This window comes from Halteromyces radiatus (assembly GCF_025201355.1).
Source record: "Halteromyces radiatus strain CBS 162.75 chromosome Unknown BX664scaffold_6, whole genome shotgun sequence".
Lineage (NCBI taxonomy): Eukaryota > Fungi > Mucoromycota > Mucoromycetes > Mucorales > Cunninghamellaceae > Halteromyces > Halteromyces radiatus.
Window position 1 is genome coordinate 433,159 of NW_026251692.1, and position 14,937 is coordinate 448,095.

General features: G+C 32.6%; 8 protein-coding genes across 8 annotated transcripts; 6 read left to right on the plus strand and 2 right to left on the minus strand.

Moving 5' to 3' along the window:
- The first annotated feature begins 1,070 nt into the window (after positions 1 to 1,070).
- Positions 1,071 to 2,046, plus strand: BX664DRAFT_337365 (autophagocytosis associated protein). Its single transcript, XM_051546218.1, has 3 exons — positions 1,071 to 1,226; positions 1,302 to 1,521; positions 1,629 to 2,046. The coding sequence occupies exons 1-3, from the start codon at positions 1,113 to 1,115 to the stop codon at positions 1,904 to 1,906; spliced, it is 612 nt and encodes a 203-aa protein (XP_051398018.1). The 5' UTR covers positions 1,071 to 1,112; the 3' UTR covers positions 1,907 to 2,046.
- BX664DRAFT_360449 (uncharacterized protein) lies at positions 2,047 to 2,994 on the minus strand. The gene is made up of 2 exons (XM_051548158.1): positions 2,889 to 2,994; positions 2,047 to 2,815 (listed from the first exon to the last, which is right to left on the minus strand). Exons 1-2 carry the CDS (start codon positions 2,986 to 2,988, stop codon positions 2,076 to 2,078), a joined length of 840 nt encoding a protein of 279 aa, XP_051398019.1. The 5' UTR covers positions 2,989 to 2,994; the 3' UTR covers positions 2,047 to 2,075.
- A 1,920-nt stretch (positions 2,995 to 4,914) lies between these two features.
- Positions 4,915 to 5,724, plus strand: BX664DRAFT_337367 (uncharacterized protein). The gene is made up of 2 exons (XM_051546219.1): positions 4,915 to 5,046; positions 5,132 to 5,724. Exons 1-2 carry the CDS (start codon positions 4,939 to 4,941, stop codon positions 5,609 to 5,611), a joined length of 588 nt encoding a protein of 195 aa, XP_051398020.1. The 5' UTR covers positions 4,915 to 4,938; the 3' UTR covers positions 5,612 to 5,724.
- Positions 5,725 to 5,986: 262 nt separating this feature from the next.
- BX664DRAFT_337370 (SURF1 family-domain-containing protein) lies at positions 5,987 to 7,187 on the minus strand. The gene is made up of 4 exons (XM_051546220.1): positions 6,841 to 7,187; positions 6,515 to 6,782; positions 6,340 to 6,454; positions 5,987 to 6,267 (listed from the first exon to the last, which is right to left on the minus strand). Exons 1-4 carry the CDS (start codon positions 7,146 to 7,148, stop codon positions 6,074 to 6,076), a joined length of 885 nt encoding a protein of 294 aa, XP_051398021.1. The 5' UTR covers positions 7,149 to 7,187; the 3' UTR covers positions 5,987 to 6,073.
- Positions 7,188 to 7,251: 64 nt separating this feature from the next.
- Positions 7,252 to 8,246, plus strand: BX664DRAFT_337372 (uncharacterized protein). The gene is made up of 3 exons (XM_051546221.1): positions 7,252 to 7,752; positions 7,814 to 7,948; positions 8,008 to 8,246. Exons 1-3 carry the CDS (start codon positions 7,345 to 7,347, stop codon positions 8,098 to 8,100), a joined length of 636 nt encoding a protein of 211 aa, XP_051398022.1. The 5' UTR covers positions 7,252 to 7,344; the 3' UTR covers positions 8,101 to 8,246.
- Positions 8,247 to 8,326: 80 nt separating this feature from the next.
- On the plus strand, positions 8,327 to 9,273 carry BX664DRAFT_169196 (uncharacterized protein). The gene is made up of 2 exons (XM_051539979.1): positions 8,327 to 8,476; positions 8,553 to 9,273. Exons 1-2 carry the CDS (start codon positions 8,469 to 8,471, stop codon positions 9,100 to 9,102), a joined length of 558 nt encoding a protein of 185 aa, XP_051398023.1. The 5' UTR covers positions 8,327 to 8,468; the 3' UTR covers positions 9,103 to 9,273.
- An 85-nt stretch (positions 9,274 to 9,358) lies between these two features.
- BX664DRAFT_337378 (t-SNARE) lies at positions 9,359 to 11,382 on the plus strand. Its single transcript, XM_051546222.1, has 11 exons — positions 9,359 to 9,462; positions 9,618 to 9,646; positions 9,713 to 9,878; positions 9,946 to 10,126; positions 10,199 to 10,257; positions 10,309 to 10,417; positions 10,509 to 10,585; positions 10,644 to 10,739; positions 10,789 to 10,947; positions 11,006 to 11,089; positions 11,157 to 11,382. The coding sequence occupies exons 1-11, from the start codon at positions 9,421 to 9,423 to the stop codon at positions 11,190 to 11,192; spliced, it is 1,038 nt and encodes a 345-aa protein (XP_051398024.1). The 5' UTR covers positions 9,359 to 9,420; the 3' UTR covers positions 11,193 to 11,382.
- Positions 11,383 to 11,520: 138 nt separating this feature from the next.
- Positions 11,521 to 14,920, plus strand: BX664DRAFT_337381 (uncharacterized protein). Its single transcript, XM_051546223.1, has 13 exons — positions 11,521 to 11,741; positions 11,808 to 11,934; positions 12,009 to 12,295; positions 12,352 to 12,491; positions 12,570 to 12,675; positions 12,741 to 12,863; positions 12,915 to 13,019; positions 13,088 to 13,223; positions 13,301 to 13,367; positions 13,438 to 13,586; positions 13,672 to 13,920; positions 13,994 to 14,310; positions 14,389 to 14,920. The coding sequence occupies exons 1-13, from the start codon at positions 11,616 to 11,618 to the stop codon at positions 14,839 to 14,841; spliced, it is 2,385 nt and encodes a 794-aa protein (XP_051398025.1). The 5' UTR covers positions 11,521 to 11,615; the 3' UTR covers positions 14,842 to 14,920.
- Positions 14,921 to 14,937: the final 17 nt, after the last annotated feature.

Consider the following 14,937-nt stretch of genomic DNA (forward strand, 5'->3'; position numbering starts at 1 on the left):
TCCTTTTTTTTTCCTTTTTCTTCTTTTATTATATCTTTATCACATATTAATATTATAGGATGATCCCTTCATTCTTATTTACTATTTGTATATATTTCATATTAGTTCAAAGTATACCCATCAGTCATCCTAATGAAACAAAAAAATCTACCACAACATTCTTGCGATCTGTAGACACTAGTACAACCATTGATGTTACTACATTATCAACAAATCTTGGAGAATATTACGAAAGTATCACAGATCAAGTCCTTGTCTCATTGACCAGAGACATTCTCACCTCGGCCACCTCTTTACTTACTGATCATCATCACCAAGGTAAAGTATATAATAGAAACACTCTGTTGCTCCTTATTTCAAATCTAGTTGTTAACCCTCAACTTTTTTTTTTTTTTGTGAAAATGAAGAGAATAATGTCATTCATCCATTCATTCAATCACTGGATCATCATCTCGACTTGATGCGAACCAATTTGATTGCATCTGTCCAACCTTTGGTTGACACCAACTTGCCATGGATATTATCACCACTCACAGGAAAAAACACTAGTAAAAAAAATAAAGATAATGATGATGATGATGACGATGATGACGATGATGATGAAGAGGATGACGATGATACTTCGGGCATTCCAGTATTTCCATTGACCAAAGATATTCATCAACTCAACCAACGCATCAGCAGTCAATTAGGTCTAATTGTTAATGCTAACCAAAATGCCAACATCATGATCCATCAATCATGGATCCATACATCCGTCCCATCAACTCATAATATAGGCAATCATCAAGTAGCTTTTTCTCATCCTCCCAAGGATCACAGGGATGAATGGAAGGCTTGGCTTTATACCTGGTTATTAACGATTGAAGATATTCTTGAAATTGAATTTGACAAGAGAATACAAAATGTGGTGGATTGTATCATGGAAGACTTTTTAGTATAGCTCATTGTATAGATCTCCTTTTTTTTTTCATCTCCTCGTTTTTTGCTATTTCATTTGGGCGGAATTTATTATCACAATAAAAAAAAAAAGGAAATTTTTTTTGGTTCATTCCTATTTTGCTTTTCTCTTTTTTTTTTTCTCTTATCTCTTCTGTCATGAATCTGACTGGATGACTACTACTACTAAGACTGCATTACTGAAAGCAGATTTTGAACTTGCTATTAAACAATTTGCCATTTTGACAGCTAATACGGATACACCATGGCATCTGACTTCAACACAGGTAAAAAAAAAAAAAAAAAAAAAAAGGCTTTCATTAGAAAAAAAGTATTCCATTTGTTTGACTTTTTTTTTCTAGTGGGGCCCAAGTTATTTACAACGGACGGTCAAAGTAGCCGCTTTTAAATCATCCTATATGAAATCCCTTGAACCTTTGAACAATGACAATATTTTTGAAGATGACGATCCCGCTTTAGCTTTACCTGATCCTTCGATACAAACCATCATGTTGGATCATCATATAGTTTATTCTTCAACCTATCAAGTGCCTGTGCTCTACTTTGATGCTTACTTTCCAGGTAACGAATGGATGAAACAACATACAAAAAAAAAAAAAAAAAAAAAAAATAGAATATGTACTATTAAAACAGATGGTTTTACTGATACTTTTTTTTTTTTTTAATAGATGGAACGCGACTTGGATTGGATGAGATTTATGAATACATTGTTCCTCAAGTGTATCAAGATGATTTGAAAATATCACCCATTCAAGCACAAGGTGCCATTACCCAGGCTGATCATCCTTTATTGGGCCGTCCTTTTTGGTATATTCATCCATGCGATACTCAAACCTTGTTACAAACCATCATGCAAGACGTGTTTATCGAAAACTATATCAAGATTTGGTTATCACTTGTTGGTCCTTTGGTTAGATGTAGTGTTTCCCCAAATCTGTTTTTATGATTCTTATGTTCATTTCCTTTTTTCCACATTCCAAAAAGTTAGATGGATACTCTTTTTCAACTACATACACTTTAATAAAAAAAAAATTCACTAAAATAGATTTGTATCTTTATTCAAATAAACATATATAATTATCATTAAAAAAAAATATATAAAAACACAACAATGGTCAAGATGATCCGAATACAGAGTTGATTTTGCCTAACAAGTTCCTAATACTAAAGCTACGCACCCACTCATCTTCTTGTCCATCGAGCGCATCTTGATAATCAATAGACCGATCTTGTTCTTCAATATCATCCATATCATCATTCCTTTGTTCCATCACAGCACTGACCATATTCTCCAGATCATCCATACTATCATATCCGTCATCATTATCGTTGTTGGTACTATGTTCACTGATGTTTGATCCACATGAGGGTTGATCCATTGTTCTGTCGATGGAGTCAGTATTTAGAGGGTATAATGTTTGGCTAGTCACTGATGACGTAGGTGATTGTTGTTCTATTATTGTTGTTGTTGTTGTTGTTGTTGTTGTTGTTGTTGAGGATGATGATGCTAGTGTAGAGGTGGTGTTGGTGCTTTCAGACGAGATTGCTTCGTCGTGTGTTCGTTTTAGACACGTACTATCCTTGCAACTCTGATGGGTTGCTTGTAATGGAGGGGCTTGTTTTATTTCCTTGGAAGGCTTTGCTGAAGACAAAAAATCATGACGATCAGGAAGACTGATGGTGGTGAAGGTCATTGAAGTAGATCTCATTGACTGACTGGTTTGCTTTTGTGGAATTTGATGCTTGCTGGTATGATGAGACTGATTGATCTCTGTAGAATTGTCTTCTAAAGGAACTCTTCTTCGTTTGGATTTATGCATGGATTCTTTTGATGATTCTTGTTGCTTGTTTTGTCCTAAATGCACAAAAAAAAAAAGGAGGAATTAGTTGCTTTGCTTCAAAAAAAAAAAAAAAGGGATTATACTTACGTTTCTTTGTTTGCATGGATGACCGAGTAGTGGTTTTTTTCCGTTTGGGACGAGTAAATTGAATAAAGGTTGGAACACGATCATCTTTCTGTTCAGTCATGATATTAAAAAAAAAAAAAAAGAAAAGTGCAGAAGAAAGGGACAAACAAATGAAAAGATCTGAAAATCTATTGGAAAAAAAAGAAAGCAAGCGGAGTGAAACCTTTTTTGCAGAAAAGCAACTAAAAGAATGAAATCCTTAAAAATAAAATAAAAAAAATATATTTTTTTTTCTTTCTTTCTTTCTTTCTTTCTTTCTACTTTTTTTTTTTTTAGAAAAAAATCATTGTTTATTTAAATCAAAAAATAACACTAATGCAATCAAACTCTGATTTACCATCACGATTCACCAAAAAACTACCTCCATTGTCAAACGAACCTTCAAGGCGTAATGCATTCGGTATCCCGCCTAGGAATAACTCTTTACTATATGACACTGAACCCTATGTATTAAACCATCCACACGTTGATCCGACTTGTCGTCAACTGATCCATATGAAACGACTGATGCTGACAGCCATACATGAACTTCAGTATTTAGCAAAACGGGTGGCCGACGCTGAGAAGAATGCTGCTTATTGGGAAGAAAAATGGAAGGATCTGGATGCACAACTAGATCATCATCATCAAAATAATACCAGAAAGAAAGGTTTACGACAAACTCTATTATCAAAACTAATGCAATCTCGTGATATCGTACCAACATGAATTTTTTTTTTGGGAATTAAAAGATGGACATTTGTCAGATGTAGATAGCTTTCATCTAATTATATACTCTTTTATTATGAATATTGTTTTTTATATGATTTCAATAAACAGTTGTATTATTTCAAAGAAAAAAAAAAAGAGATCAGTATTACCTTGATTTCATTGTCGATCGATTATTTTTAATTTTATTGTTGTCCAAAAATAGTAATGATGGAGCTGAATTTATGTAGTTTACATTATACTGTATAAACCTCTCTACATTCCTTGACAAAAGTCATATTCATGCTACATTATTGTGTAGTTATTTATCTCTTCACTACAACATCACGCATGGGGGAAGTACCTCTTTATACTTTTGTAATTCACTCAAAAATCATCATCATTGTATCAAATTTGGAAGGAACATACATGAAGATATTCTCATTCAGTTGGCTTAAAAGCAATTTATAGCTTTCTCTCCCAAATTATAGAGTAAATTAAAAATGAAATGTCAATATCATCATCCCTCATCCAATAATCATCATCATCCAATAAAATGATCGCCATTGGATTCCTCTCAAAAAAGTAGTTTAATATCATCTCATCTTATTTTATCAGTTACCTTGTCACCTAGTTTGCAATGAGCATAAAAAGATTTCCATCCATTTTTCGAAAAATTGCCTGATGATCCCCTGACGATTTGTTTTTACAGCCAACATTTGGCTGAGGAGTTTCAAATTTTTGGCTGTAAAAATCCAAAATCGATCCCATTTTTTTTTTTTATCCTAAAACCTTGACTTTCCCTTTTCTCGTTCAAAAATGATCATCATTGCACCAAATATGAATAGAACAACTCATTTTCCCTTATCTAATGAAGGTTTATAAAGAATAAATGAATCAGGATCCATCCCTGCGATGAACAGTAAAGTAATTTTATACCTATATATAAAAAAAAAAAAAAAATACTCATCCAATCATTAGACATAAAGATATGCATTCCGCTCCAACCAGTTCAGTGTTGATCGAAATCAAACGATGATTGCGTTGCCAAGGTTGCCAAATCCAGAAGTAGTTGGGTGATAGATCAAATTTGATTGGCTGAAGATAAGGTGCTGGGGTTCTTTTTTTTTTTATATATATATTTATCTAAAAAAAATTGAATTTCAACTTTGGCGGGGGGGTGTAACCATCTCATTACTCATCAGACACTGGCTTAATCAGCAAAAGCCTCTTGATTTTATTTTCCAGATCCGGTCTTCAAAATCATTCCATTTTTTTTTTCATTGTTTTTCTTTTTTCTTTTTTCTTTTTTTTTTAATTCATAATGTCGCATTCTTACATGTCTTCCTTGGATTCACTTGCCTTGGAACCAACTGATTATCAATCCTCTCATATTAATGAAGAAGAAGCTGCCGCTGACTTGGCTCTTTGGGTAAAAAAAAAAAAAAAAAAAAAAAAAGAATATATATATATTCAAAACAATGACTCATTTTATATTATTTTTTATTCTTTTTTAGACCAATGCCAAGTTCACTTATGATACAACACCAGGTCAAGGTATCTTAGAGGAGAAACCCGCCTTTGACTTGGACAAAGTCATGTACGAACATTTATCAAAGTATTTGGACATGTCACAAACGTTAACTCCATCACTCGATATGCCTATGGAAAATGCATACAAACCCATACGACCACAACCTTTACTTCCTAAACCCATGATGGAACAACCTTTATATTTACTGCCCACTGACGTACCAACACCAACAAAGAATAACGACAAACGAACAGAAGATCGATCAGCAGATGAAGATAAACGACGACGTAATACAGCTGCAAGTGCTCGATTCCGAATCAAGAAGAAACAAAAAGAAAAGGCCATGGCTGAAACTGTCAAGGAAATGACGGAAAAAGCAGAAAAATTACAAGGTCGTGTCCATGAATTGGAAAATGAAATCAAATGGTTACGTGAACTCTTATTGGAAAAGAATTCGAAATGATCCCCCTATTTAGTCCTCCCTCCCTCTTTTGTATATTTCTCGTTATTATTATTATTATTATTATTATTCTCTTTTGTATATCTTCTCATCTTATGTTATTAAAGTTATTTGATATGACTTTTTGAAATAAAACTCTTTTAATTATTAGATTTTTTTTTTTTGTTGCGTTGTCAATAGGTTTCACGTCAGATGAAAATCATTCATATAAATAAAATATGTATTATAAAACTTTGTTTATTTTATGCATCACCATCTTGTTGTAATCATCTGATCATTTGTACACCGGAAAAGTCATTCGATATATATATATATAATATTATATTATACACACAGAGAGATCACAGACCAACACAAATATATATATATATATATATATATATATATATATATATATATCATCAACTTTATTTCTACCATGGGAACAACATAATCTAAACTAAAAAGAGAGGAGAGGAGATCTATCTATACGCGTTTGATTTTCACAGGTCGACTAGGTGGTTTTCGTAATAAAGTCCAAAGCATCACGGTAGTGGCGGCAGAGAGAGCATACCAAGTAATGATATATTGCAAATGACTATTCCTTACCTCTACCACTGGTGATCGTCCAACTGGAATTCCTTTTTCTATTAGTTCATGTTCTTGATAAGAAGGGCGATCTAGAATCAAAAAAAAAAAAAATATATATATAAGAATCATCTCTTCTTTTTTCATTTCTTTTTATTCTATACCTGATACACTTTCTACTAATAAATTTTGAGAATATGATAATTCAGCCATGGTATCCAAATCCACCCAATACCATTGATTATTTTCAGGATCATTGTCAGGTGTAAATGAGTTTGGCTATTTTGAGAAGAAAAAAAATGAGTCGTTTTGTCGATATATATATCTTATCCACTTTACCTTTTCAGTGAGTCGAAGTAATCCTTCCACTTCTACAGGTCCAGTCACTAAACTTTCAGGACGTTTGGATTTGTCTTTTTTGTCTGAAGCTACCCAACCACGTTTAATAAGAATAACTGAACCATCTTCCCTTTGTAAAGGTGTCACCAAAAAGTAACCCACCACACCATCGCCTCTTGTACGAGGTCCCACCAACATTTCTTGATCATGACGAAATGTACCATTCACTTTGACTCGACGATATTCATAGTCATCCAATGAATTCTGACTATATTAAAAAAAAAAAAATTCAATATCAAAATAAAACCAATTTTTATAAACTTTACTTTATGCGCCGAGGAAGAGGAATGGGATCAAGAAACATACGTTCTTCTAGTCGTTCAATCAATGCCACTTTCCATCGTAATCGTTGTACTTGCCAAGTCCCTAATCCAAAAGTGATGAAAGGAATGGTACAAAGAATCGCCGTGCCTAGACCAAACTTGCGTTTCTTGACAGTATATGACCGGTTGACAGTTTGTTCAGTGGTAAAATAACGACATGTGTTTTGTGTGGTAGGTCGGATGCTGGAACGAATGGTTGTTTGACTGATACGTAATAATGGGCTCGTAAAACAATGTCGTATCACGTTCATCTTCAAAAAAAAAAAGTGATAAAGCAAGAAAAAAAAAAAAAGAAAGATGATTTACCACCCCAGGCTTTTGAAAAAATAAAAAAGGTCAAACGCGGGGGTTAAAACTTGATTTTGGGTCTTTTTTGTTAAAAAAAAGTGACTTGAGTACTCAGAAGGGAAATTTTTTTTTCTTTTCTTCTTTTTACAATTGTACATAATGGCAGAAGGCAAGAAATTGACCAAACGTGAAAAGAAGGCTGCCTCTTTCCGACAAAAACAAAAAGGAAAAGTCCAAGAAGAACCAAGTGCCATTCCTGAATCCGATCTAGTACCTGATGAATCGACTGAACAACCAAAGGACGACAACAAGAAACGTAAAGTAGAAGAAGATCAAGAAACACAGACGAAGAAGAAGAAAACTCGACGTGGAAAGAAAAAGGTGGAAGACGGTAAACGATATATTGTATTTGTTGGTAATTTGCCTTATGGGGCCACAAAGGAAGGATTAGAAAAGCATTTCCAAAGTGCAGGTGGGATCGTCTCTGTACGTTTGATGACTGACAAAGAAACCAAGAAACCCAAAGGTTTTGCTTTTATGGAATTTGAATCATCGATTCATCTCAACGTAAGTATATTTATATATATGAGAAATCAATAGTATTGATTTTTTTTTTTTACATTTATAGAAAGCACTTGCCTTTCATCATACCTTATTTATGAAACGACAGATTAATGTGGAACTGACAGCTGGTGGTGGTGGAAAGAATGAAAAACGAACTGAAAAATTAAAAATCAAAAATGAACGTTTACAAGAAGAAAGAGTAAGTGTAAAAAAGGATGAATGGAGGAAAAAAAAAAAACTAACATTTTTTGATTGTAGCAAAAGGCTCATCAAGATAAAGTACTTGGCAAGATTCCAGTTGTACGATCATCCTCTTCTTATGATACTCATTCATCGACTTCAGAATTTTAGTTTCTTCTCTACATTTATGGAATTTTTTTTAGATCTATAGCCAATCCATTCTCTCTTGTATGCATCATCCATAGTTTTTATCATTATTTGTTCATTGTTTTTTGTAATATCTCAATAAAGCATTCATATATACAACAAGAAGCGGAGTTTGCATTTATCAAAACTGAGGGCAACCACCTTTTTTTTTTTATTTATTTATTTTTTCCCTTTTTATATTTTTTCAAAGCTTTCTTCCATTGACATATATATGATGAGACTTGATCCTTTTCCACGATTCTCAGAAACTTTGGGTGCAGCAGTTAGTAATCCACGTGTAGCTTTATTTGCCATTGTGATGACCAAGATCTGTTTGGATCGTATTTATAATTATGCTTCTGTAAGAAAACCTCTTTTTTTTTTTTTTTATTTATTCATCTTTATTATTATTTTATATAGGTTGTTAATCCAAATAGTGTTTTAGATTCTTCTGGTAATGAAACTTTGGATATTCTTGAATATCAACATCCTGGTACAAGTGAAAAAGTATATGAATATCTCAATAGTTATGGTGTGAAAGGTCGATTGGCCTATCAAACTTTATTGATGTATGATTGTTTCTTCTTATTATGTCGAACGGTTCCTTTATGTTTATTGGTTCAATGGGCTTTCCAATCGGCACCAAGATGGTCGCGTCCTGGTGTATGGCTTCCTTTATTGACGACGTTTGTGGATTTGACAGAAAATGTATTGATTTGGTTATTACTCAAGACATTCCCTCATCGATTGGATTTCTTAGGACAAATGACAGCTTGGATGATCGAATTGAAATGGATTCTGTTCTTTAGTACCGTGGCACTTGTATGCATATCAGGTTTAGTTGGCATTTATTATAGTTTTCATAGTATGTTGGCTAATAGTGTTTTGATGGAAAAAGATCGACAAGAAAAATTACGTGCTCGTCAACATGTGACTGATGTACTTCAACGTACACAATCAACAAGTAATGATAAAAAGAAGAAATAACATAGTAGTTGATTTAGAAATGATTGATTTAGAAATAAAAAAAAAAGAGACAACAATATTTTTTTTTTTGGTTGGTTACACATGCGGAGTGAACCTTGGCACTGCTTTTTTAGTTTATTTGGATGTATCACTGGGTTTTTTTTTTGGATTTTTCTTCTTTTTTGTTTGGACTCCCCTCTCTTTTTTTTTTTTTTTTTCTTTCTTTCCCCTTTTTTTTTCCTTTTATCCCTTTGTAGTTTTTTTTTTTTTTTTCTTTTTTTTTTTTTTTTTTTACTCTTCTTCTTCTTCATCTTGGTCTTTTTTTTTTTTTGTTATAAAATGTCATACACCTTCAGTAGAGATCGTACAGCAGAACTTCGAGTAAGTTAGAATATGATTTGAAATGTTTCATGACTTTTATGATGGAAAAAGCCAAGAATGAAAAAAAAAAAAAAAAAAAAATTGGGAGTCGGGTCCCTTTTCGGTCGATCGTAATAGTGGTGAATGATTTTTTTTTATTATTATTTATTATATAGGATTCTTTCGAAGGTACACAAAGATCAAAGTAAGACTATAGAAAAAAAGAAAAAAAAATGTCGTACTACAAAACTTATTAGGTTATTATTGATAGTGATGATTTTGGACCAGCAAGAACGCCTACAGGTTATAATAATAATACAAATCCTTTCCCTCAAGATCATACCAACAATAATCGATATAATAATACAGCTAAAGTAGATGCTTATGAAATGCAACCTCCTTCTGATATTCATACTATGCAAGGATTCTTTGATGAAGTAAGAAACTCCTCAAAATAGAAAAAAAAAAAAAACTTGTCTTAACCCCTTTCCTTTTTTTTTTTAGATTGAAAAGTTGAAGGATCAAGTTCGTTTGATTAATGAAAATATTGATGAAATTGAACAATTACATAATACAGCTTTGGTTAGTTTTAATGAACAACAATGGGCTCAAATGTCATCAAATTTGGACCGTTTGAAGAATGAAACACAAAAAAGAAATTTGGATGTCAAAAATAGACTTAAAGGTAAAAAAAAATATTTTGTATCCTTTTTTTTTAAGTCAAGAAACCTAATCTTTTTTTTTTTTTTTTTGGTAGCTATTGAATCTTCCAATGGTCAATTTAATAAATCAGATGGTCAAATTCGTCGTAGTCAGGTAATATATTATCTTTATAGATTGAATAGAAATTAATTCATCCTATTATAGAGTGCTGCTATCAAGAAACGCTTTTTGGATACCATTCAACGTTATCAAGATATTGAACGATCATATCAACAAAAATACCGTCAACGAGTGGAAAGACAAATTCGAATTGGTAACTATTATTATTATTATTATTTTATTCATATTTAGGATCACTTATCCTTTTTTTTTTACCTTTTTTTTTTTTTTTTACTTTTTTTTAGTTAAACCTGAAGCTACTGAACAAGAAATTGATAGTATCATTGATTCAGATGAATCTCCACAAGTATTTACTCAATCGGTAAAGAAGATGTTTTCTTAATCTTAGGTTGTATATTGATCATTCTATAAAATCATAGTTGATGCAAGCTAGTCGTCGTGGTCAGGCTCGTGCTGTTCTATCCGAAGTTCAAAATCGTCATGACGATATTAAAAAGATTGAAAAGACTATTTTGGTAAGTTTTATTATAAGGATGATCTATAACTTCTAAACTTTATTTATAGGAATTACATCAACTCTTTATGGATATGCAAATGCTTGTGGAACAACAAGGAGAAACTCTCAATCAAGTGGAAGAACATGCTGAAACAACTGCTGTACAAATGGAAGAAGGAAACAAATTTGTTTCTAGAGCTATCAAAAGTGCTAGAGCTACTCGTCATGTAGGTCATTCATATCTGTTATATCTTTTAGACTCATATTGGTTGTTATTTTATATAGAAAAAATGGTGTTGTTTTGTCATCTGTATTATTCTTGCTGTAGTCATTGCTATTTTAGTTTGGTGGTTTGGCTTTGGTCATCCTGTAAGTAGATCCCTTTACAATAAATATAAACACCATTTTTATTTACTTTCTTCTTCTTATCATATAGGGTGTTGGCGGCAATACCAACAATGGATCTGCTTAGTAACTTTACCTATTCATTATAATGTTCGACCTTTACCTTCTTTTTTTATAGTTGTACAGATCTTCTCCTCCTTTTTTTCCTTTCCCTACTCTTATTACTTCTTATTATTATTATATATTATTATTATTATTATTTTATTTCATCTTTTTTTTTCTTTTTATTGTAACCTTTCTTCTAGTTTTAGTTTAATGTCTTTTATAATAATAAAAATTTGACTTTTTTTTTTGATCTCATATACAGTGTATCTTGATTGTAGCTTGAATTTTTTTTTGGGGGAAGGTGATACGAAGAGATTTTCCCGCTGCGGATGAGGACCAGCCAACGTGACTTTTTGATTTGATATTTAAATATTCCCATCTTTTTTTTTTTATTTCTTTTTTTCTTTTGGTTTTCTTTCTTTTTCAATAACTCCCCTTCACTCTGATGAGTCAAATGAAAAAGAAGGAATCCCCTATTGACTCTACTCTTGTTAATAACGAAGAAGAAGGTGTCAACAACTTTGATGAATCTCCCTTTTTCAAGTATCACCACCAAAAGTCCATAGAAAATGTAATGACCTTGTTTCTTTTACAAACATATATATATACATATTAATCTTCTTCTTCTTATTTATAGCATGATAGCAAATATATTTTTCAAAACTATCATCAAGATGAAGACCCTGGTGTTTTAGATCAACCTCCTACACATCCTGTTACTGCAGCACCTTTATCAGAAACTAATGGTCCTTATGCAGAAACTGGTAAATAGAATATATATATGATAAATCTTATACAAGTCATCTTAACTTTTTTTTTTTTTTTTTTGGTTAAATAGATAGCGCGATTACGGCGGAATTAAGAGAATTATATGTTCATTTACGACGATGTTTGGATTTACGTGAAAAATACATGCGACTTTCTTGTCAACGTTTAAGTGATGATCCCAAGAATAAACCTGATTGGAATATTTATCCTCCTCCTCCTCCTGCATCTTGGCCTCTTCCACCTGAACCTGAACTCACCAAACTCAAACAAAAAGAAAAAGAACGTGAAGCTGATCCTGTGGGTTCTGTAGGAAGTGATTTCCGATTTGAAGATTGTCACATTCCTGGTAAACATGAGGTAAAAAAAAAATTATTTTGATTATTGATAAAATAGGATAACTAATGCACATATAGTATACTTTTGGTAGAAATCAAGAAGGGTTTTATCAAGTATATAAGAACGAACAAGATAAAAATGAAGATCGACCTATTTGGCATGTACCTTATCGCAAAGAATTCTATGAAGACATGGATTATGTATTGACAACTATTAGGTAACACAAAAAATCGTGGGAACAATAATGGCGGAAGTATAATAGATTTAACCATCTTTTTTTTTTTTTTTGATGTAGTGATGGTCCCGCTAAGAGTTTTGCTTTTCGTCGTTTACGTTACTTGGATAGTTCTTGGCAAATGTATATTTTATTGAATGAATTCCAAGAAATGGCTGATTCAAAGGTTAGGATCATATGTTACAATCTTCATCACGTTATTAACTAATTTTTTTTTTTTTGTATTGATAGCGTGTCTCCCATCGTGATTTCTACAACGTGCGTAAGGTGGATACTCACATTCATCATTCAAGTTGTATGAATCAAAAACATTTACTTCGGTTTATCAAATCTAAAATGAAGAAATCGCCCAATGTAAGTAAATAAATATTACCTATTCGATATTGACATTTCCTTTTTGAATAGGACAATGTGATTTATCGTGATGGACAATTATTGACTCTTAAAGGTGTATTTGAAAGTTTGAATTTAACTGCTTATGATCTCAGTATTGATACATTGGATATGCATGTAAGAGAAATAATAAAAATAATAAAAAAGGTGAGCAATCATAATGATGTTTTTTTTTTATATTCTAGGCGCATAAAGATTCATTCCATCGTTTCGACAAATTCAATCTCAAATATAATCCTATTGGTGAATCTCGTTTGCGTGAAATCTTTATGAAGACCGACAACTATGTGCAGGGCAAATATTTAGCAGAAATCACTAAAGGTAAGCATCATTGATCATAGCCTCTTTTTTGTCACATTAACTCTTTTTTTTTAAATATATATATATATATAATATAGAGGTGGTGTCTGATCTGGAATCCTCAAAGTATCAATTTGTTGAATATCGTGTTTCCATCTATGGAAGGTAACAATGCGAATGAAATATATATATATATGACAGATATTTGATGACAACTTTTTTTTTCTTTTGATAGATCGAAATCTGAATGGGACAAACTCGCCAAATGGGTGGTCAATAACAAATTGTTTTCTCATAATGTACGTTGGTTGATTCAAGTTCCTCGTCTATACAACATTTATAAATCTTCTGGTATCATCAACGACTTTGAAGATGTAATCCAAAGTAAGTAAGAACCGAAGAGGGGGATGAACATAACAATAACTTACAAATGATATCTCTTTTTTTGTTATTATTATAATAATAATAGACACCTTTGAACCTCTCTTTGAAGTCACCAATGATCCTTCGTCTCATCCTGAACTCCATGTCTTTTTACAACGTGTGGTTGGTTTTGATTCTGTGGATGATGAATCCAAACCTGAACGTCGTACCTTCAAAAAGTATCCTAAACCTTCTGAATGGGATTTCGCCACCAACCCTCCTTATAGCTATTATATTTACTATATGTATGCAAATATGGCTGCTCTCAACCACTGGCGTGCAGAACGTGGATTCAGTAAGTCATACTCAAGATGATATATATATATATATATATATATTTGCTTACTTTCTACTATTGTTTTATATAGATACTTTTGTACTTCGTCCTCACTGTGGTGAAGCCGGTGATACTGAACATTTGACAGCTGCATTTTTGACGTCTTTTGGCATCAGTCATGGTATTCTCTTACGAAAGGTGCCTGCGTTACAATACCTTTACTATTTAGCTCAAATCGGTATTGCTATGTCTCCCTTATCCAACAATGCTTTATTCTTGACTTATGAACGCAATCCTTTACCCCAATTCTTCCAACGTGGTCTTAATATTTCTCTCTCTACTGATGATCCTCTTCAATTCCATTTCACCAAAGAACCTTTGATTGAAGAATATAGTGTGGCTGCACAGGTAAATATTAAAAAAAAAAAAAAAAAAGAAAAGGTCCATTCAATAGGTTACTCATTTTTTTTTTTTTATTTGGAATAGATTTGGAAGCTCTCCCCTACAGATATGTGTGAATTGGCTCGAAACTCTGTAATCCAAAGTGGATGGGAAGGCAAGATCAAGAATCACTGGCTTGGACATGAATGGGACAAGGGTATCAACGATGTTAGTCGTACCAATGTGCCCGATATTCGTATCCGGTATCGACAAGAAATCTTGAAAGGTGAATTGGCTACGTTGCGTCGTTATGTGGATCATGACAACAATAGTAAGGTGACTTTGCACGATACTGTAGGCTTGGCTGGTATGGTAGAACCTGCAAAATTACAACATCATCTTCATGATCATCATCATCATCAAGATCCTGACAATAGCGATGATGTTCATCATTTGGCTGCTTTCCCTGGTGCTGCCCTGGCGGCTGAACGTGCCAAACGCAAACTCTCTGGATCTGGTAAAGTTGGATCTGACGATGGCAAGGAAACAACCGATTAGTTTAGTTCTATTTTATTCTACTTTAGTTTCTTTTTTTTTTCGATGAGTTGAAATAAAAATCAATGTAGATCCTACGGTACCTTTTTTTTTTTTTTT

Bases quoted from the DNA above. Each gene is read 5' to 3' on its own strand.
- BX664DRAFT_337365 (XM_051546218.1), top strand. From the start codon at position 1,113: ATGACTACTACTACTAAGACTGCATTACTGAAAGCAGATTTTGAACTT. The intron at 1,227-1,301 runs GTAAAAAAAAAA...TTTTTTTTCTAG, and splicing joins GGCATCTGACTTCAACACAG to TGGGGCCCAAGTTATTTACA. The intron at 1,522-1,628 runs GTAACGAATGGA...TTTTTTTAATAG, and splicing joins CTTTGATGCTTACTTTCCAG to ATGGAACGCGACTTGGATTG.
- BX664DRAFT_360449 (XM_051548158.1), bottom strand. From the start codon at position 2,988: ATGACTGAACAGAAAGATGATCGTGTTCCAACCTTTATTCAATTTACT. The intron at 2,816-2,888 runs GTAAGTATAATC...TTGTGCATTTAG, and splicing joins ATCCATGCAAACAAAGAAAC to GACAAAACAAGCAACAAGAA.
- BX664DRAFT_337367 (XM_051546219.1), top strand. From the start codon at position 4,939: ATGTCGCATTCTTACATGTCTTCCTTGGATTCACTTGCCTTGGAACCA. The intron at 5,047-5,131 runs GTAAAAAAAAAA...ATTCTTTTTTAG, and splicing joins CCGCTGACTTGGCTCTTTGG to ACCAATGCCAAGTTCACTTA.
- BX664DRAFT_337370 (XM_051546220.1), bottom strand. From the start codon at position 7,148: ATGAACGTGATACGACATTGTTTTACGAGCCCATTATTACGTATCAGT. The intron at 6,455-6,514 runs GTAAAGTGGATA...TTCTCAAAATAG, and splicing joins TACTTCGACTCACTGAAAAG to CCAAACTCATTTACACCTGA. The intron at 6,268-6,339 runs GTATAGAATAAA...TTTTGATTCTAG, and splicing joins ATTAGTAGAAAGTGTATCAG to ATCGCCCTTCTTATCAAGAA.
- BX664DRAFT_337372 (XM_051546221.1), top strand. From the start codon at position 7,345: ATGGCAGAAGGCAAGAAATTGACCAAACGTGAAAAGAAGGCTGCCTCT. The intron at 7,753-7,813 runs GTAAGTATATTT...TTACATTTATAG, and splicing joins AATCATCGATTCATCTCAAC to AAAGCACTTGCCTTTCATCA. The intron at 7,949-8,007 runs GTAAGTGTAAAA...TTTTGATTGTAG, and splicing joins AACGTTTACAAGAAGAAAGA to CAAAAGGCTCATCAAGATAA.
- BX664DRAFT_337378 (XM_051546222.1), top strand. From the start codon at position 9,421: ATGTCATACACCTTCAGTAGAGATCGTACAGCAGAACTTCGA. The intron at 10,258-10,308 runs GTAATATATTAT...ATCCTATTATAG, and splicing joins GTCAAATTCGTCGTAGTCAG to AGTGCTGCTATCAAGAAACG. The intron at 10,948-11,005 runs GTAGGTCATTCA...TATTTTATATAG, and splicing joins GTGCTAGAGCTACTCGTCAT to AAAAAATGGTGTTGTTTTGT.
- BX664DRAFT_337381 (XM_051546223.1), top strand. From the start codon at position 11,616: ATGAGTCAAATGAAAAAGAAGGAATCCCCTATTGACTCTACTCTTGTT. The intron at 13,224-13,300 runs GTAAGCATCATT...TATATAATATAG, and splicing joins TTTAGCAGAAATCACTAAAG to AGGTGGTGTCTGATCTGGAA. The intron at 13,587-13,671 runs GTAAGTAAGAAC...TAATAATAATAG, and splicing joins CTTTGAAGATGTAATCCAAA to ACACCTTTGAACCTCTCTTT.